The sequence below is a fragment of the Pristiophorus japonicus genome, chromosome 9, assembly GCF_044704955.1.
Source record: "Pristiophorus japonicus isolate sPriJap1 chromosome 9, sPriJap1.hap1, whole genome shotgun sequence".
NCBI lineage: Eukaryota > Metazoa > Chordata > Chondrichthyes > Pristiophoridae > Pristiophorus > Pristiophorus japonicus.
The window spans coordinates 158,576,998-158,598,485 of record NC_091985.1 but is presented as its reverse complement, the minus strand read 5'-3'; the positions used below and the strand labels follow the sequence as shown (position 1 = coordinate 158,598,485).

The window sequence follows — 21,488 nt, the reverse complement described above, 5'->3', positions numbered from 1 at the left end:
GATTGATTTTTAAAATTCTTTTCAATTTTTTTTGATTTATTGATTTATTTATCATTTATTATTGATGAGGGCTCTTCATTTGTAAAAGTGAAGTGTTTAATGTTTGTAAACTTCCCCCTCCCCCATCTCTTGTTCTCTACGCCTGATTTATAAGTGTAGGCAAGGTTTTTCTGAGCGTTCAAAGATCTACACTTACTCCATTCTAAGTCAGTGTGGAGTGAGTTTTCGCTGCCTAAACTTGCAAAACAGGCGTAAGTGGCTGGACACGCCCTCTATTGAAAAAAAAATCTGTTCTAAAATGAAACTATTCTAACTCACTGGAGCTGGAGCAAACTAAATGCCGAGAATTGCAATTTCTAAGATGCTGCATTCTAAACTAGTTGCTCCAAAAAAATAGGAACAACTCAGGCCGAAACTTGAGCCCCTCATATTATGTCTGGAGCATCAATCGCTTCCTCGAGGCTCCTACCAAACATCATCACCTCATCACCTGGCGAAGAGGAAATACTGGCCACGTTTCCTGCTCGTGATTAGCTTCCATGGAGCTCTGATAGATGTGGCCGTACGTGGATAAAACAAAAAGAAAGACTTGCATTTATATAGCACCTTTCATGATCACTGGACGTCCCAAAGTGCTTTACAGCCAATGAAGTACTTTTTGAGTGTAGTCTCTGCTGTAATGTGGGAAAGGTGGCAGCCAATTTGTGCACAGCAAGCTCCCACAAACAGCAATGTGATAATGACCAGATCATAGAATCATAGAAAAATTATGACACGGAAGGCAGCCACTCGGCCCATTGTGTCCGTGTCGGACGACCAAGAGCCACCCAGCCTAATCCCACCTTCCAGCTCTTGGTCTGTAGCCCTGTAGATTACGACACTTCAAGGGCACACCCAAGTACTTTTTAAATATGATAAGGGTTTCTGCCTCTACCACCCTCTGGATGAATTTTTTTTCCCTCTAATCCTTCTACCAACTATTTCAAATCTACGTCCCCTGGTTATTGACCCCTCTGCTGAGGAAAACAGATCATCTGTTTTTTTAGTCATGTTGATTGAGAGATAAATATTGGCCAAGACACCGGGGATAACTCCCCTGCTCTTCTTCAAAATAATGTTATGGAATCTTTTACATCCACCTGAGAGGGCAGACGGGGCCTTGGTTTGACGTCTCATCCAAAAGACAGCACCTCTGACAGTGCAGCACTTCACAGGAGTGTCAGACTGGATTTATGTGCTCAACTGCCTGGAGTGGGATTTGAACCCACAAGCCACTGACTCAGAGGTGATCAGAGGTGATAGTGCTACCCACTGAGCCACGACTGACTGCTGATGGGGGGAAATGACAGTGTCGGCCTCTAGTTGGTCAGCAGTCACAGACTGTGCTCACACACACTGGACAATGGCCAGAAGGGAAAGGCATGGGATGCGGAAACAGATCCCGGAACAGGTTCCCACCTGTCAGAAGAGAGCAGTGGGACGGGTAGTGTAACGTCCGCACCTGTGAGTATACTCACAGGTTTGGAGAGCTGTTGAGAGAGGTGGGCGCCGGAGGGACTGGAGTTCATCATCAACCCTGGCAACCAAATATTAATTTGATCCACATGTCCAAAGTTTAATTTGTCTAACTTTGTCGGTTTTAGTGCTCCCCCCCCCCTTTTAGTCAGGAGGCACTTGTATAATTTGTGTTTTTGGTGCCCTCAAAAAAAAAACAAGGGGGCACTTGAAAAGATTTTGGAGTGTGACCCCCCCCCTTTAATCAGGGGACACTTGATTAATGTTTGCAACAAAAATAGTTGTAGAGCTGTTGAGTTGGGAGTGGCTTAGCCAGTCACGTGATGTTCACAAGACTCAATAAAACCCCAGCCAGTTGGGTTCGCGGGGGGGGGGGGGGGGCGGTTCCATGATGAGACAGGTGGTTGTGAGCCTGGTGGATGAACTGGTCATGAGTCGTGTGCTTGTTCTACCTTTGCTAATAAACCAACTAGTTCTTAATAGCAATGTGTCGCTATGAATTCTTAAGCCAAGAACCCATGGAGCAAATACATTACAGGTAGGAAAGTGGAGGAGGAGAGAGAGTCTAAATATGAGGCTGATAAATCTTTGGTCTATATCACTCAGCAATGCAAAGCTCAGATTACCTGAACGAGTGAGAGAAAATCAAGTGAGGGAAGCCCTCCTGTACCTCGGTGATAGTCACACACGGCTGGGTTTGTGCCCATGAAGTGAATGCACTGGGGGTGGCCGTACAAGTGTTTCTTACCATAGCTTCACAGATTAAATTGCCCATGTTGCATTCCCGATTCCTGCACTCCTGAGTGGTGCCGTTCAGATACACCAGTGTTTGACCAAGCACGTCCTTTCCAAAATTGGCCAGGGATTTCTTCCAGTCGTTTACTTCTGCCAGCAACTTCACATCTGCAGGTCAGACAGGAGACAAGGGCAATTAGACTGAATATAACACTGTGTATAATGGCTTTGTGTCACCGCCCCCCCACCCCAACACCCCGAGACCAATTTCTAGCCCCTGGATTTATAGAATTAAATGATATTCCTCTCCAGTTTTCTCCTCGGGGTATTGACCCCATGCCGGGGTGTGATGTCCTCCCCAAGGCGGCACCATTATTGTGTGACCCTTCGTACTGAGCGCCGGCAGGCTTTTCAACCGCAGGAGGTACCACGTTCCAGCCTCAGCTAGCTTCCCCCAGTGGGAATGGCCAGGAACTCAATGCACGCCATGGATTAAGAACATAACATAAGCACATAAGAAATAGGAACAGGAGTCGGCGATACGGTCCCTCGAGCCTGCTCTGCCATTCAATAAGATCATGGCTGATCTTCTACCTCAACTCCACTTTCCTGCACTGTCCCCATATTCCTTGATTCCCTTAATACCAAAAATCTATTGATTTCTGTCTGAACTATACTCAAAGACTGAGCCTCCACGGCCCTCTGGGGTAGAGAATTCCAAAGATTCACCACCCTCTGAGTGAAGAGGTTTCTCCTCATCTCAGTCCTAAGTGTTTGGTGAGGCCGGGGTCGGTAGTGGAGTCCGACCCCACTGCTGGTCCCGCCCGCTCTGTTGTCGTGATTTTACGATAATGGCCAATGAGAGGAAGCGGGTCTGGTTATGTCATCAGCCGGTTTCCTTAAAGGGGCCATGCCCAAATTTATTCTGACATTCAATCACACTCACTCTCCTCCAAGTGCAATCATACCATTCAGGGGATCAATAATGAGGCAGTTATTTGTGAGCCTGGTGGATGAACTGGTAATGTGTAGTGTGATTGTTAAACCTTTGCTCATAAACCATCTAGTTTTTAATAGCAATGTGTTGCTATGAATTCTTAAGCAAAGACCCCATGAAGCAAGGACATTAAATATCATCATCATCATCATAGGCGGTCCCTCGAAACGAGGATGACTTGTTTCCATGCCAAAAAAGGTTGAGTTCACAGGTGTTTCAATGAAGGACCCGAACTACATCCTGAAGGGTGGAAGATGCCTGTTCGTGGATTTTTTTAACGTGTGGTGGTCGTTGCACACCAGCCACTACATGGGCTTGACAGAGCTAGGTCTTGATCCAGTGGCAAGGGTTAACCAAGATGACCGGAGACCAGCTCTGCTGCACGGACCCAGTGCGCACACATATCGCAGTGTGTGCTGGCCCGTGCTGCCCCTGGGTCCCTTATATATACATTAAAATGTATATGACTGGGAGTTATTCAAATCAGCTAAGCTCTGGTAACTGAGGGACACTGAAATAATTTATTTGTTCAAATTATTGAGTTGATGTAAGAGAAATTTGGCATTAGGGGTATAAGCGAAATAAGGTTTAAAGTGCCGGCTTTTACATCGGCTCAGCAAAAGGGGCAAAAAGGCTCCAGCTGACCTCACACATTCCAGTACAAAGGACCCAGAGGCCTCTGATTCAACATTGATGTACAATTGATGTACCAAAACATTAGATAACATTAAAATACGTCCAGTCCGACAAGATAAGACTCTGTGAAAGACTCTAAGCAGACTTTTAGGCGCTACGTACGATCAGCAAATTCTAACCCATTGAGGTCATCCCAGTTAAGGTCTAAAAGTTGCCTTGAGATCTTGGTCTGTCAATGCAAAATATTACTAATAAGGTAACCCAATTAGAGATCGAGGGAGGTCGTACCGGGGGGGGCGAAGGGATCTATGAAATGTATAAATGATGTACAATTTTGCTATTCAGAGAACATCTCCACTCACAGGCGGCTGTGATGAGAGGTGTTCCCGGATGTTGTTAATTAAAGATCGTTATACCTTGTCATCCGTCTCTGTCTGCTAACTTCGAGAACTGCTACGCAGGTTGGGGCGAGCATCGACCCTCTATATCAGGGGGCCCGCTCGTGCGAGGAGAGGCCTTCCCATTTCCCCCTACATTTTGGCGCTGCGAGCAGGGTACACGAACTTCCCGAACGGAACAATGATCCAGCTGTTGGGGTGAGTATGGTTTAATTTACCACCTTCAAGTTAGAGCTGTGGCATTGTAAACCGGGAGGGAAGGACATCTGTACAAAGAACCATCTGTAGAAGGAGGGACAGAGGGCAGGGACGATCTAGGAGTGGGAGGGGGTTAAAAGGCAGACTCTGAGACACGCGCGTGTAGGAAGCATGGCAGTGCGAGGGTACGACGCAAGGGAAGACATATGGACGAGACCTATTGACCCAAGCGGTACGAGCACACGGCGCAGGGACGAGACATATTGACCCGGAGGCGTGGCAGTACGAGTGTACGGCGCCAAGGGGAGACATAGAGACGATGTCCTGCATCCCAAACATGAATTAAAGGGAATGCCCAAGACCCCTACACTTTCCCCAAAAGTAAGATGCGTAACCCGGTTAGTAAAAAGGCGAATAAAACCAATGAGGGAACAGGAACACAGGCCAGAAAAAAAAGCAGGAAGAATGTAACTGGGGGCCAAAAGGGTCTCTACTAAATAAGGTGTATGTCCCGAAGCGTGACACGGTAATAACACGGAGAGCCGGTATTGATCGTACGCAGCGCAAACAAGAAGGAATACAACCTAAAAGGTGGGGTGCGTCCCCAGGATCCGAGGAAAACTGGCCACTGGGATAAAATGCTAGCTGAGAAAAATGGAAAATTAAGAAAAGAAAAGTAAAACTGCTGGAAAAACACATTGAATTTACAAAGGACAGCGTGTTTTTATCAAAAGATAAAAATGTGACCTTGAAAGCTGCAGCTGCTAGAAAGAGAAACAAAGATCTTTAGGAAAATGGACTGGAGGAAGATCATCAAAATACAAAAGCTAATTTGAAGAAAGGAGATTTAAATTGGCTGTGAAAACGATATTGGTTTAAATATTAAAAACTTACGAGTTAAACCCGACACAGAAGTTTTGTGGCGAGAAAGAGAAACAAAGATGTCTAACTATGGACTGGAGGAAGGTCATCAAGAAAAATTAAGTTCAGATTCAAAAGGGAAAAAAAAAAATCCAAGTTATGCAAACTCAGCAAAGGAAGGAAAAAATTGGGAATTAGAGAAGTCTTAAAAAAGATGGAGTCTTCCGCAATGGTAGAGCGAATGAATAGGACTTTAAAAACAGCACTGGCTAAGGTAATCAAGGAGACTGGACAGGGGTGGGTTGAGTTACTACCACGAATCCTAATGAAATTAAGAGCTACCCCTAACCGGACTACCTGACTGACCCCCTTTGAACTAATGACAGGAAGAGCCATGAGGCTGCCGGAAGTGCTGGTCACTGGAAGTGATGACATTGGGCCCTACAAGGATAAGATAGGGATGTTCGTGATGGAAGTCTGTAAACAATCACATGAATTACGAGCACAAGCCAGAGACCAACAAATTATTTGGGATCTCGAAAGGGACACGAAGGAACAAAGGGTTCAGGTACCTCAAATAGGGAGCCGGGTCATGGTAAAGATAAATCCTGAAAGACCCGGAATCTCACCAAAATAGACCGGACCCCACCAGGTGATTATGGTTAGTGACACGTGCGCTTACATAGACTTGGGAGGTGTAGGCAAATGGAAACATTGGACCCAGTTGAAACGATTTGGATCCTAACCACTGGAAAACGTTGCGTTTTACAGGATCCTATCCTTCCGGAACATCCACTGATGAAGAAAGTAATGGACCTCAAGGCCTATATTATAAGACGTCGGAAAACGTTAGCTGTGATCCCGATTCAAAAACCCTAATGGTCATAGACGGCACAATGGTAGATTTAAATTGTAGCATTCGGCATAACACAACTTAACAGAGATTCCAACCTACAGTAGGGGTGGAACAATAACAAGGGCATAAAAATGAGACTGCAGTATGCTTCGTGTTAGAAGAAGAATGAGGAAGTTGCACTCGTAGGGAGGGGATACAGATAAGGTGCACACCCGTCTTGACTCAATTCTCGGGAAGGCCACGACAATGGGATACCAGGTGGAAGGTATGTCTGGCCTCCCCGTGCGTGGGTACGGACCAGTGGTGTTGGGACATCCTTGTCCAAGATTAAGACACCCTACCGCCGCCCCGACAACCATCCTGGGGACAACAACTCTTCCCAGCACAATCACGCAAGCCCTCCCCATATGCCCGTCCATAAAGACTGGAGGCAAAGGGGGGCCAGTAATAAAGGAATCTAAAGGATATAATTTGGGGTGCGTCAGCGACTACTTACGGTAGTCCTAAACCGAACAGATATCATCCTTCCTAGCTTCTGTGGAAATGAAACTCTGGGCCCAAGTTTCGGGCCGCGCCTAGAACGGCGCAGTCCCGACCTGGATGCCAGTTTTTCGCGCCACAAAGTGCGCCTAAAAAAACCTTCCAGATTCTCCGGCTCCCTACAGGTCGTTTGCAGCTCGGTGCGGCGCAGCATGAGCTGTAGGGGGCGGAGCCAGGTCCCTGCGCTGAAAACAGTGCCGGGACCTCTGCACATGCGCGCTACAGTGGGCGCGCATGTGCAGTAGCTCCAGGCGCCCAAAACTGTGTGGGAGGGGCCCGAAGCACGCAGGCCCTAGCCCTGGCCGAATGGCCTCACTGGGGCTGCGTGTGTAAGGCTGCCTCCCACACCCAGCTCCTGCTTCCTCCGGACCGGACTGGACCGGACTTGACTCCCGCTCCCACCGCTGCGCCCCCCCCCGACCCGACCTCTGCTTCCTCCGCTCCCAACCTTACCCCCCCTCCCCGACCGACCTCCCGCTCCCGACCGATCTCCCCCCGCACCCCCCCCAGCCAATCTCCGCCCCCCCCCCCCGACCGACCTCCGCTCCCGACCGATTTCCGCCCCCCCCCGACCGACCCCCCCCTCCCCTCTGCCCTGACCCACGCTCCCCCGGATCCGCGCTCCCGACCCCCCCGGACCCCGGACCCGACGCCACCTACCTGTCAATCCGGTAAGTCTAAGCTCGAAGTTTTGGGCCCGGCCGGGCCCGGCCCGTTCAGCCTCCCTCTCCTTTCTTTCTCTCTCTCTCACCCTTCTCTCTCTCTCTCTCTCTCTCTCTTCCCCCCTTCTCTCCCTCCTTCCCCTCCCTCCCTTCTCTTCACCCCTCCCCTCCCTCCCTCCCTTCTCTCACCCCCCCTTCCCTCCCTCCCTTCTGACTTTTTTTAAAATTCATTTTTTATTAATTTTTTTTGATTGATTTACTGGTTGATTTATTGATGTTTTTATCATTTATTATTGATGATGACTCTTTTTGTAAAATTGAAGTGTTTAATGTTTGTAAACTTCCCTTTTAACCACCCCCCCCCATTCCCTATGCCTGATTTGTAATCTACGCCTGATTTTCTAAAGTGTAGACAAGGTTTTTTCGAGCGTACAAAAATCTTCACTTACTCCATTCTAAGTTAGTTTGGAGTAAGTTTTCACTGCCGAAATTTTGAAAACAGGCGAAAGTGGCCGGACACGCCCCCTTTTGAAAAAAAAATTCTGTTCCAAAGTGAAACTGTTCTAACTGACTAGAACTGGAGCAAACTAAATGACGAGAATTTGAATTTCTAAGATACTCCGTTCTACACCAGTTGCTCCAAAAGATAGGAGCAACTGAGGCCGAAACTTGGGCCCTATAAGTCTATACCAGAACCTGACACAACGAATCTCCGAAGACCCGGAATCCACTACCCTGAGATTTAATGTCAGAAAGGGAACAGAACAAAGTCGAACGAAAAGGGGAATACTGGAAACACTAGGCACGGGCTATGCGGCGGGGGTTGCGAGGATGAATTCCATAGACCTGTCTGCAATAGACAACCAGGTTAACACCTTAACGCAAATCTTAAGGGGTTTATTGGGGAGGGAAATAGATAGCCAAGCCCTACAAGCGCAGTTGGGAGATGGCGCGGAAGTGTAACTGTTACAAGTGGCCCACACATTACAGGAACACGTCAAGACCATAAATTTGATCCACGCAATGGGGAATGACCTAAGTAAACGATTACTTTGAAAACAGGCGTAAGTGGCCGGACACGCCCCCTTTTGAAAAAAAAATTCTGTTCCAAAGTGAAACTGTTCTAACTGACTAGAACTGGAGCAAACTAAATGACGAGAATTTGAATTTCTAAGATACTCCATTCTACACCAGTTGCTCCAAAAAATCAGCAGCAACTGAGGCCGAAACTTGGGCCCTATAAGTCTATACCAGAACCTGAGATAGCATTCCCCTTTTCGTTCGACTTTGTTCTGTTCCCTTTCTGACATTAAATCTCAGGGTAGTGGATTCCAGGTCTTCGGGGATTCGTTGTGTCAGGTTCTGGTATAGGCTTATAGGGCCCAAGTTTCGGCCTCAGTTGCTGCTGATTTTTTGGAGCAACTGGTGTAGAACGGAGTATCTTAGAAATTCAAATTCTCGTCATTTAGTAAGCTGAGATAGTTTGCTCTGGGTATGGGGCCTGGATACTCAGTGAGGTACAACATAACCTGGAGCAATTCCAGAATGGGTACATACCAGATTGGATCCCAAACGACATATTTAATAATTGGACTCGAGACAAAAACATGAACAACACGTGCGAGGTACGGAAAAATAGTCACGCATGGGTGCCAAAATTTCGATGTATTACTGGACATGTGAATATCATCAGATTCGTGTTGTCCATACCACAGTATAACGTAACAAAAGGAGACCCCTTATACCAAACTGACAATATCGGTGAAGTAAGAAACCGAACACGGTTGCATTACCATCAACCCTCCAGACAGGTGATTAAAATTAACAATAGTACCAAAGGCATTGACATAACCGACTGCTATAAAAATAACCAAGTGGTTTTATGTCGAGGCACGCTAAGAATGACGGACGATGATTGCGGATACCACCAAACAAATGGATGCATGCTGAGTATCACTCCTCTCAAACACGATTCCGAAACAATCGCTGCTCCACAAGGGAATGGAGATTTGGTGCGTGAGCACAGGAGCAGCCAACCCGACGATTAAGACCAGAGGAGGAGTCACCCCCTGTGTCATCACCAACCCTAACTTCTGTTTCAGGCCCAAGGGAAAAATAGACATTAGTGGATACCACATACATCCCGAGGCAACGGAAATTATCCACGGAATGGTCACAGATACCCTTCGAGAAGCGTACAAGGAGGCGGTATGGGAACCGCAAGGAAAACAGATTCCCGAATTAAATGAGGAACAATTACAATTGGTGCAAGGAATCCAAAACCAAAGACGACAGTATATCCGGCTGATGGAAGAAATAGACAACCTACAAAGAGACAATAACGCGATGCTGGCCGACCAGCCTTGGTACTCAAAACTATGGGACATTGGACTTAATATTCAGATCCACCCATGGATAAGGATTATATCACATGTACTTGTAGTAATACAGGGCCTGGTCCTGATGGTACTGGTAGGGTTAACCTGTGCACGAATTAAACAGGGCAAATGACACGTTAGGGCACGCACTATGCTTAAGACAATAAGGGACGAAAATTTAAACAGACCTGCAGGAAGGACTTACCTTATATAGCTCTGTGGGAGAAGTCACAGGAGGTCCTGAAGTTTGGGAGATGGTGACTCAGACGAGCGGACATATCTGGAACTTGCCCACAGGGATGTAGTTTCTGGGGAATATGGCCTACTTGGCGTATAGCCAAGGGCCAAAGGGGGGAATTGTAAGAGAAATTTGGCATTAGGGGGATAAGCGAAATAAGTTTAAAGTGCCGGCTTCTACATCGGCTCAGCAAAAGGGGAAGAAGGTCTGTGGCTGCCCTCACATTCTAACATATTCAAGCACCAAGGACCCAGAGGTACACTGATGTACCAAAACACCAGATAACATTAAGGTACGTCCAGTCTGACCAGATAAGACTCTGTGAAACACTCTAAACAGACTTTTAGGTGCTACGTACGATCAGCAAATTCTAACCCAATGAGGTCATCCCAGTTAAGGTCTAAAAGTTGCCTTGAGATCTTCGTCTGTCAATCCAAAATATTATTAATAAGGTAACCCAATTAGAGATCGAGGGAGGTCGTACCGGGGGGGCGGGCGGTGCGAAGGGATCTATGAAATGTATAAATGATGTAGAATGTTGCTATTTAGAGAACATCTCCACTCACAGGCGGCTGTGATGAGAAGTGTTCCCGGACGTTCGTAATTAAAGATCATTATACCTTGCCACCTGTCTCTGTCTGCTAACTTCGAGAACTGCTACGTGGGTTGGGGCGAGCGTCGACCCTCTATATCAGGAGGCCCACTCGTGGGAGGAGAGGCCTTCCCATTTCCCACTAGAGTTGAGTTGGTTGGAATATTCAGAGAAAGGTATGTTAGATGAGCTATCTCTGGCAGTTAGAACCTGCGACAAAAAGGAGCTTAGCCTATCAATTGTGACCTTGAGGTGTATTCTATTGCTGTCGATGGGATTGAAGGGCGATAAATCCCCGGGGCCTGATAGTCTGCATCCCAGAGTACTTAAGAAAGTGACCCGAGAAATAGTGGAAGCATTGGTGATCATTTTCCAACAGTCTATCGACTCTGGGTCAGTTCCTATGGGCTGGAGGGTAGCTAATGTAACCCCACTTTTTAAAAAAGGAGAGAGAAAACGGGTAATTATAGACCGGTTAGCCTGACATCAGTAGTGAGGAAAATGTTGGAATCAATCATTAAGGATGAAATAGCAGCGCATTTGGAAAGCAGTGACAGGATCGGTCCAAGTCAGCATGGATTTATGAAAGGGAAATCATGCTTGACGAATCTTCTGGAATTTTTTTAAGGATGTAACTAGCAGAGTGGACAAGGGAGAACCAGTGGATGTGGTGTATTTGGACTTTCAAAAGGCTTTTGACAAGGTCCCGCACAAGAGATTGGTGTGCAAAATCAAAGCACATAGTATTGAGGGTAATATATTGACGTGGATAGAGAACTGGTTGGCAGATAGGAAGCAGAGAGTCGGGATAAACGGGTCCTTTTCAGAATGGCAAGCAGTGACTAGTGGAGTGCAGCAGGGCTCAGTGCTGGGACCCCAGCTCTTTACAATATACATTAACGATTTAGATGAAGGAATTGAATGTAATATCTCCAAATTTGCAGATGACAATCTAAACTGGGTGGCGGTGTGAGGAGGACGCTAAAAGGCTGCAGAGTGACTTGGACAAGTTAGGTGAGTGGGCAAATGCATTGCAGATGTAGTATAATGTGGATAAATGTGAGGTTATCCATTTTGGGGGCAAAAACATGAAGGCAGAATATTATCTGAATGGCGGCAGGTTAGGAAAAGGGGAGGTGCAACGAGACCTGGGTGTCATGGTTCATCAGTCATTGAAAGTTGGCATGCAGGTACAGCAGGCGGTGAAGAAGGCAAATGGTATGTTGGCCTTCATAGCTAGGGGATTTGAGTATAGGATCAGGGAGGTCTTACTGCAGTTGTACAGGGCCTTGGTGAGGCCTCACCTGGAATATTGTGTTCAGTTTTGGTCTCCTAATCTGAGGAAGGACGTTCTTGCTATTGAGGGAGTGCAGCGAAGGTTCACCAGACTGATTCCAGGGATGGCTGGACTGACATATGAGAAGAGACTGGGTCAACTGGGCCTTTATACACTGGAGTTTAGAAGGATGAGAGGGGATCTCATAAAAACATATAAGATTCTGACGGGACTGGGCAGGTTAGATGCAGGAAGAATGTTCCCGACGTTGGGAAAGTCCAGAACCAGGGGACATAGTCTTAGGATAAGGGGTAGGCCATTTCGGACTGAGATGAGGAGAAACTTCTTGACTCAGAGAGTTGTTAACCTGTGGAATTCCCTGCCGCAGAGAGTTATTGATGCCAGTTCATTGGATATATTCAAGAGAGAGTTAGATATGGCCCTTACGGTTAAAGAGATCAAGGAGTATGGCAAGAAAGCAGGAAAGGGGTACTGAGGGAATGATCAGCCATGATCTTATTGAATGGCGGTGCAGTCTCGAAGAGCCAAATGGCCTACTCCTGCACCTATTTTCTATGTTTCTATGTTTATGTTTTGTTTAGTAGATCTGGTTCCAAATTAGACCTTATGTTCTGATGTTCTACTGCTTTTCAAAGCTTGTAGAAAGTTTCTGTGGAGGCACAGGGTACATCCAGCAGCTAAAGTAATTGATAAAAACTATGGCAGTTTAAATGTTTCTATGCTGTTGTTTTGTATACAGGAATATATATATCCATACATAAGAACATAAGAAATAAGAGCAGGAGTCGGCCATTTGGCCCCTCGAGCCTGCTCCGCCATTCAATAAGATCATGGCTGATCTGATCTTGGCCTCAACTCCATTTCCCCGCCCGCTCCCTATAATCCTTGACTCCCTTATCGTTCACAAATCTCCACCTTAAATATATTCAATGACACAGCCTCCACAGCTCTCTGGGGTAGAGAATTCCAAAGATTCATGACCCTCTGAGAGAAGAAATTCCTCCTCATTTCCATTTTTAATGGGCGACCCCTTATTCTGAAACTATGCCCCCTAGTTCGAGATTCCCCCACGAGGGGAAACATCCTCTCTGCATCCACCCTGTCAAGCCCCCTCAGAATCTTATATGTTTCAATTAGATCACCTCTCATTCTTCTAAACTCCAATGAGTGTAGGCCCAACCTGCTCAACCTTTCTTCATAAAACAACACCCTCATCCATTCACCGGGGTTGTCTTTAGCGGGCCTCAAACCCTTCACCTTCTAACTGAGAGGGAGGAGTGCTACCAATAACCAAAGGCTGACTGATTTTGAAGAGTTTGTCTGATTGTCTCATGATTTGAAACGGTGGGCTGGTTAAATGGCATTACTGATATATCTTTATATATTTCCATAAATATGCTTTTAAGTGGTTGTTGTTGTAACAGTTGTTGTAGTAAAATTTACCCACTACCAAAATAGTGGGAATATTGCACAGGACATCCTAAAGCACTTTACAGCCAATGAAGTACTTTTGGAGTGTAGTCACTGTTGTAATGTGGGAAACGCGGCAGCCAATTTGCGCACAGCAAGCTCCCACAAACTGCAATGTGATAATGACCGAGATAATCCATTTTAGTGATGTTGTATGAAGGATAAATATTGGCCAGGACACCGGGGATAACTCTCCTGCTCTTCTTCGAAATAACAACTTGCATTTATATAGCACCTTTAACGTAGCAAAATGTGCTTCACATGACGCTAACAAACACCAATCCACGTAAGTAGATGTTAGGACAGATGACCAACGAGATGGGTTTAAGGAGCATTTTAAAGGAGGTGTGACAGGTAAAGAGGTGGAGAGTTTTATGAAGGCAATTCCAAAGTTAAGGTCCTGGCAGCTGAAGGCAGCTGAATGGTGGAGAGATTAAAATCGGGAATGTGCAGGAGGCCAGGATTAGAGGAGCGCAGAGATATCAGAGGATGCCGTGAGATCTTTTACGTCCACCTGAGAGACCAGACAAAGCCTCAGTTTAACTCCCTCAGCACTGCACTGAAGTATCTGCCTCGATAATGTGCTCATGCCTGTGGAGTGGGACTTGTACTCACAATCTCCTGGCCCGGAGGTGAGAGCACCACCAACTGAGCCACGGCTGACACCTTACACAGCAACAGGCACCGTTCTTGGTGGAAGCAATGCACCATGGAAATGTTGATAAAACAGCTGCCTCAAACTGAATTCTAGCCTATCCATTCAGCAGGGTCGTTGAAGCAGTTAGTGCTCAGACACACATTATCATAAACAACAACAATAATGGCCCTGATATGGCGCTCCCCATGGGCGCGTACGAGGTGTGCACACGAAGCGCATGCACCTAAACCCAGCACTTGCGATCTATCAAAAATCCACTGCATCATAGAAACATAGAAACATAGAAAATAGGTGCAGGAGTAGGCCATTCGGCCCTTCTAGCCTGCACCGCCATTCAATGAGTTCATGGCTGAACATGCAACTTCAGTACCCCATTCCTGCTTTCTCACCATACCCCTTGATCCCCCGAGTAGTAAGGACTTCATCTAACTCCTTTTTGAATATATTTAGTGAATTGGCCTCAACAACTTTCTGGTAGAGAATTCCACAGGTTCACCACTCTCTGGGTGAAGAAATTCCTCCTCATCTCGGTCCTAAATGGCTTCCCCCTTATCCTTAGACTGTGTCCCCTGGTTCTGGACTTCCCCAACATTGGGAACATTCTTCCTGCATCTAACCTGTCTAACCCCGTCAGAATTTTAAACGTTTCTATGAGGTCCCCTCTCATTCTTCTGAACTCCAGTGAATACAAGCCCAGTTGATCCAGTCTTTCTTGATAGGTCAGTCCCGCCATCCCGGGAATCAGTCTGGTGAACCTTCGCTGCACTCCCTCAATAGCAAGAATGTCCTTCCTCAGGTTAGGAGACCAAAACTGTGCACAATACTCCAGGTGTGGCCTCACCAAGGCCCTGTACAATTGTAGCAACACCTCCCTGCCCTTGTACTCAAATCCCCTCGCTATGAAGGCCAACATGCCATTTGCTTTCTTAACCGCCTGCTGTACCTGCATGCCAACCTTCAATGACTGATGTACCATGACACCAAGGTCTCTTTGCACCTGTCCTTTTCCTAATCTGTCACCATTCAGATAATAGTCTGTTTCTCTGTTTTTACCACCAAAGTGGATAACCTCACATTTATCCACATTATACTTCATCTGCCATGCATTTGCCCACTCACCTAACCTATCCAAGTCGCTCTGCAGCCTCATAGAATCCTCCTTGCATCTCACACTGCCACCCAACTTAGTGTCATCCGCAAATTTGGAGATACTACATTTAATCCCCTCGTCTAAATCATTAATGTACAGTGTAAACAGCTGGGGCCCCAGCACAGAACCTTGCGGTACCCCACTAGTCACTGCCTGCCATTCTGAAAAGTCCCCATTTACTCCTACTCTTTGCTTCCTGTCTGACAACCAGTTCTCAATCCATGTCAGCACACTACCCCCAATCCCATGTGCTTTAACTTTGCACATTAATCTCTTGTGTGGGACCTTGTCGAAAGCCTTCTGAAAGTCCAAATATACCACATCAACTGGTTCTCCCTTGTCCACTCTACTGGAAACATCCTCAAAAAATTCCAGAAGATTTGTCAAGCATGATTTCCCTTTCACAAATCCATGCTGACTTGGACCTATCATATTACCTCTTTCCAAATGCACTGCTATGACATCCTTAATAATTGATTCCATCATTTTACCCACTACCGATGTCAGGCTGACCGGTCTGTAATTCCCTGTTTTCTCTCTCCCTCCTTTTTTAAAAAGTGGGGTTACATTGGCTACCCTCCACTCCATAGGAACTGATCCAGAGTTAATGGAATGTTGGAAAATGACTGTCAATGCATCCACTATTTCCAAGGCCACCTCCTTAAGTACTCTGGGATGCAGTCCATCAGGCCCTGGGGATTTATCGGCCTTCAATCCCATCAATTTCCCCAACACAATTTCCCGACTAATAAGGATTTCCCTCAGTTCCTCCTCCTTACTAGACCCTCCGACCCCTTTTATAACCGGAAGGTTGTTTGTGTCCTCCTCAGTGAATACCGAACCAAAGTACTTGTTCAATTGGTCCGCCATTTCTTTGTTCCCCGTTATGACTTCCCCTGATTCTGACTGCAGGGGACCTACGTTTGTCTTTACTAACCTTTTTCTCTTTACATATCTATAGAAACTTTTGCAATCCGTCTTAATGTTCCCTGCAAGCTTCTTCTCGTACTCCATTTTCCCTGCCCTAATCAAACCCTTTGTCCTCCTCTGCTGAGTTCTAAATTTCTCCCAGTCCCCGGGTTCTCTGCTATTTCTGGCCAATTTGTATGCCACTTCCTTGGCTTTAATGCTATCCCTGATTTCCCTTGATAGCCACGGTTGAGCCACCTTCCCTTTTTTATTTTTACGACCGACAGGAATGTACAATTGTTGTAGTTCATCCATGCGGTCTCTAAATGTCTGCCATTGCCCATCCACAGTCAACCCCTTCAGTATCATTCGCCAATCTATCCTAGCCAATTCACGCCTCATACCTTCAAAGTTACCCTTCTTTAAGTTCTGGACCACGGTCTCTGAATTAACTGTTTCATTCTCCATCCTAATGCAGAATTCCACCATATTATGGTCACTCTTCCCCAAGGGGCCTCGCACAACGAGATTGCTAATTAATCCTCTCTCATTACACAACACCCAGTCTAAGATGGCCTCCCCCCTAGTTGGTTCCTCGACATATTGGTCTAAAAAACCATCCCTTATGCACTCCAGGAAATCCTCCTCTACCGTATTGCTTCCAGTTTGGTTAACCCAATCTATGTGCATATTAAAGTCACCCATTATAACTGCTGCACCTTTATTGCACGCACCCCTAATTTCATGTTTGATGCCCTCCCCAACATCACTACTACTGTTTGGAGGTCTGTACACAACTCCCACTAACGTTTTTTGTCCTTTGGTATTCTGCAGCTCTACCCATATAGATTCCACATCATCCAAGCTAATGTCCTTCCGAACTATTGCCTTAATTTGCTCCTTAACCAGCAATGCTACCCCACCTCCTTTTCCTTTTATTCTATCTTTCCTGAATGTTGAATACCCCTGGATGTTGAGTTCCCAGCCCTGATCATCCTGGAGCCACGTCTCCGTAATCCCAATCACATCATATTTGTTAACATCTATTTGCACAGTTAATTCATCCACTTTATTGCGGATACTCCTTGCATTAAGACACAAAGCCTTCAGGCTTGTTCTTTTAACACCCTTTGCCCTTTTAGAATTTTGCTGTACAGTGGCCCTTTTTGTTCTTTGCCTTGGGTTTCTCTGCCCTCCACTTTTCCTCATCTCCTTTCTGTCTTTTGCTTTTGCCTCCTTTTTGTTTCCCTCTGTCTCCCTGCATTGGTTCCCATCCCCCTGCCATATCAATTTAAATCCTCCCCAACAGCACTAGCAAACACTCCCCCTAGGACATTGGTTCCGGTCCTAAAGGGCCTCTGCGGGCGGAGAGCTGGGCTATTTGCTAAACCCCTGCCCAGCGAATGTGCTTCACATTCTTATGACTGGTAGCGTAAGACTTTTAAAGTGCAGAAAAATACAATCGAAAAATAATTTAAACATTTAAAATCCTGTTAAATAAAGTAAGCTTATTTTTAGACCCTTTAAATTACATACATTTATTTTTCAAAAAAATAAAATTTTTGTTTTAAATAATTAATTAAATTCCACTTTTATTCATTTGAAATGTTTTTTTAAAGTTATTTTCAGTGTTGTGTGTTTTTTGGGCGTATTCCCATTCATACTTATGGCAAACACGGAATTACTAGAAGTATGAATGGGGATCCCCCGACTGATAGGTTGGGCCGGCCCATGTGACCCCATTGATGCGTAGGAAACCCTTACGCTCCTGGGATAGGTGGGTCTCGACACAGGTCTTCGCGTACAGGCCCAGGACTGCAAGCCTCCAAACCTCCAGGACCACCAGGTAGATTCATAGACGTTTTTCAGGTCGGAGGTATCCGCCCGCGGGAAGCCTCCGACCGCAAATTCTGGGCTATCGTACAAACTGAGTCTCCCCTCTTGGGTGAAGTAAAAGATCCCACGGCCACTGTTTCGTAGAAGGGCAGGAGAGTTATCCCCGGTGTCCTGGCCAATATTTATCCCTCAATCAACAGTACTATTTGTATCTTCAATATCAAGGAAATAAAATTCAAATATAAAGGGAAAGTCAGCTAAGATGGTGTAGCCTGCGGGACCATTAATACACACACAGGTTAGGACTCTGAAACTGAAGACAGCTTGAACAATGGTGCAAGAGACTGAAGACTGTCATCATCAACCGAAGTCAACCCTTCTTCAAAAATACTGAGCATAAACATCGATTGATCATTTAAGGCAAGCTCGAGGAACAGCACCTCATCTTTCGTTTAGGCACTTTACAGCCTTCGGGACTCAACATCGAGTTCAACAATTTCAGACCATAACCTCTGCCCATATTTATTTCCCTTTCCTCCTTTTTTTTTTTTACAACCCCCCCCTCCATTTTTCTCTTTCCCACGGCAGCTGGTGATGATTCCACCATCCACACCCCATCTAGTCTCATCTTTTGTTTCCTAACTTGTGCCGTTACCATCCCTGTTGTCTCGCTAATCTCTCCTGCCTTCCTCCCTATCACAGACCTCCCCTTTTGTCCTTTCCTCCCCTCCCCCCTTTCCCTGCCCCCGCACTTCCTGAAGAATCTGTTACTTCTCGAACTTCTCCAGTTCTGACGAGGGGCTCACCGACTCGAAACGTTACCCCTGCTTCTCTCCACACAGATGCTGCCTGACCCGCTGGGATTTCCAGCATTTTCTGTTTATATTTCAGATTTCAGCATCCGCAGTATTTTGCTTTTGTATTAGGGTTTATATCCAATTTGGTCGAAGTCTTTTAGTGGAACTTTGTCATCACACAAGTGGCACCATTTAGAAAAGTGGCTCCAAAAACTGCGTGTTCGTTTATGTGCAATGAAAGGTCTGTCCCATTACCTTCAGGGATACTGCTATCCAACAATATTGGATTTCCCTCAGCTTTGGTCACTATTCCTTCATTGAAGGTCACTTTCAGATATCCCAGGTACTTCCCGTAGGCGTAGGCCTGTACAACAGGAACTTCTCTGCCATCGTCTGACGATACCATGAACGGGTAAAGCCCAGCCGGGGCGTCATTGGAAGGAGCTGCGCCTGTCAAGTTAAAACAAACAATGTAAGCACTGCAGATAGACATGCACAGCAACAGCTTGGATCTATTTATTTGCTCTCACAGCATCTTACAGCAGAGAACATAAGAACATAAGAAATAGGAGCAGGAGTAGGCTATTGGGCCCCTCGAGCCTGCTCCACCATTCATTAAGATCATGGCTGATCTGATCATGGACTCAGCTTCACTTCCCTGCCCGCTCCCCATAACCCTTCACTCCCTTATCGCTCAAAAATCTGTCTACCTCCACCTTAAATATATTCAATGACCCAGCCTCCACAGCTCTCTGCGGCAGAGAATTCCACAGATTTACAACCCTCAGAGAAAAAAAATTCTCCTCATCTCAGTTTTATTCTAAGACTATGTCCCCTAGTTTTAGTTTCCCCCATGAATGGAAATATCCTCCCTGCATCTACCTTGTCGAGCCCCCTCATTATCTTATATGTTTCAATAAGATCACCTCTCACTTCTTCTGAATTCCAATGTGTATAGGCCCAACCTACTCAACTGATCCTCATAAGTTAACCCTCTCATCTCTGGAATCAATCTAGTGAACCTTCTCTGAACAGCCTCCAATGCAAGTATATCCTTCCTTAAATACGGAAACCAAAACTGCACGCAGTGCTCTCGGTGTGGCCTCACCAATACCCTGTACATTTGTTGCAGGACTTCTCTGCTTTTATACTCCACCCCCCTTGTAATAAAGGCCAACATTCCATTTGCTTTCCTGATTACTTGCTGTACCTGTATACTTTGTGTTTCATGCACAAGGATCCCCAGGTCTCTCTGTATTGCAGCATTTTGCAATTTTTCTCCATTTAAATTATAAGGAGGCTACTCAGCCCATTATGCCTCTTTGAAATTAGTTTTACCCCTTTGCTCTTTCCCTACTGTAATGTATGCACCTGTGAGTATGCTCACAGATTTGCCCTGCGTTTGTCGCCAAGATACAGAAGAAGCTGGTGGACTTCTTCTGGAACAACAGGAAGCACTGGGTCTCTGCCGCGGTCTTGAGTCTCCCGCTTAGGGAGGGTGGTCAGTCGTTGGTGTGAGTCAGCACCCAGCTCGCGACTTTCTGTCTTCAGACCCTGCAGAGATACCTTTACGTTGAGCCCCCTCCTAGCTGACGTGCGCTGGCGACGTATTTCTTCCGCCAGCAGCACGGCCTCAATTACGACACGCAGCTCCTGTTTGTGAGCCTGGGAGGCATCAGGACCGCCGTCCAGGGGCTGCCTGTCTTTTACAAGGAACTCACCAGGGTCTGGAACAAAGTCTCCACCAAGCGCAGCTCTCCACCGGCTGGAGTGGCGGCTGTCCTGCAGGAGCCGCTGCTCAGGAATCCGTACCTCCACGACCGAGGTTTTAGGAGGCAGGCAAACGAGAGGGCTGTGGCTGGTGAGGTGACCAGGGTCAGGGACCTACTTGATGGCGGAGGAGCGGGCTGAATGGCGCCAGACATGCTGGCGCGGCGCCTAAACTGGGCCGACGTCCGGCACGCGGCCGATGCCATCGAGTCGCTAAAAACGGTGCTGGGCCCTGACTCTGTTAGGGGGTGTTGAGGAGGCTCAAGCATGTGGGGCGATCCCGTCCAAACTGACCACCGTCCGGACGGAATTCCTCATCGGCGCCAAGCCCTGAAACCTCCCGCGGGAGCCGACGCCTCACAACTTGAGCCGCCTCGGGGAAATCCCCTCCGTGCCTTTCAGTTCTGCGTGGAGGGGTTTCCTGTACGAGCTGTTCCTGCACACCCTCAACTTTGCCATCCTCGTCTGAGAGGAGGCGGGGGTCCCCGATGGAGTGCACTCTGCGGGAGTCCTCCCTTTATTTATTGGGGACTTGGCCTGGAGGGTGGTGCACGGAGCAGTCCCGTGCAATAAGATTTTAAGCTGGTTCACTGGCTCCCAGGCCGCCTGCAATTTCTGCGGTCTGGCAGAGTCCGTGTTCCATGTTTTTATGGAATATGCGAGGTGCAGCCCCTGTTCCATTATTTAAAGGGGCTGCTCCTCAAATTCTGGTTGCACTTCAGTCCCACACTCCTGATCTTTGGGCACCCTGTGCTGAGGGGAGCGGCCATGTCGGAAGGCCTCCTCGTAGGACTGCTCCTGGGCATGGCCAAGGGGGCCATCAGCCGGTCCAGGCAGCGGGCGGTCGAGGAGGTCGTTCAGCCTGACTGCCTGCCTCTCTTCCGTGCGTACATCCGCGCCAGGGTGTCCTTGGAGATGGAGCACGCAGTGTCCACCGGTAAGCTCGCGGCCTTCCGCGAGAGGTGGGCACCGGAGGGACTGGAGTACATCATCAC

The 21,488-nt window shown here is 46.9% G+C and overlaps 1 protein-coding gene across 1 annotated transcript in view; it reads right to left on the bottom strand.

Moving 5' to 3' along the window:
• nt5e (5'-nucleotidase, ecto (CD73)) overlaps positions 1–21,488 on the bottom strand; it is a 96,489-nt gene that overhangs the window by 13,464 nt on the left and 61,537 nt on the right. The window contains exons 4-5 of the mRNA XM_070888831.1: positions 18,979–19,173; positions 2,264–2,418 (exon numbers count right to left, since the gene is read on the bottom strand). Coding sequence (XP_070744932.1) covers positions 2,264–2,418; positions 18,979–19,173 — 350 coding nt within the window. The remainder of the gene's footprint in view (positions 1–2,263; positions 2,419–18,978; positions 19,174–21,488) is intronic.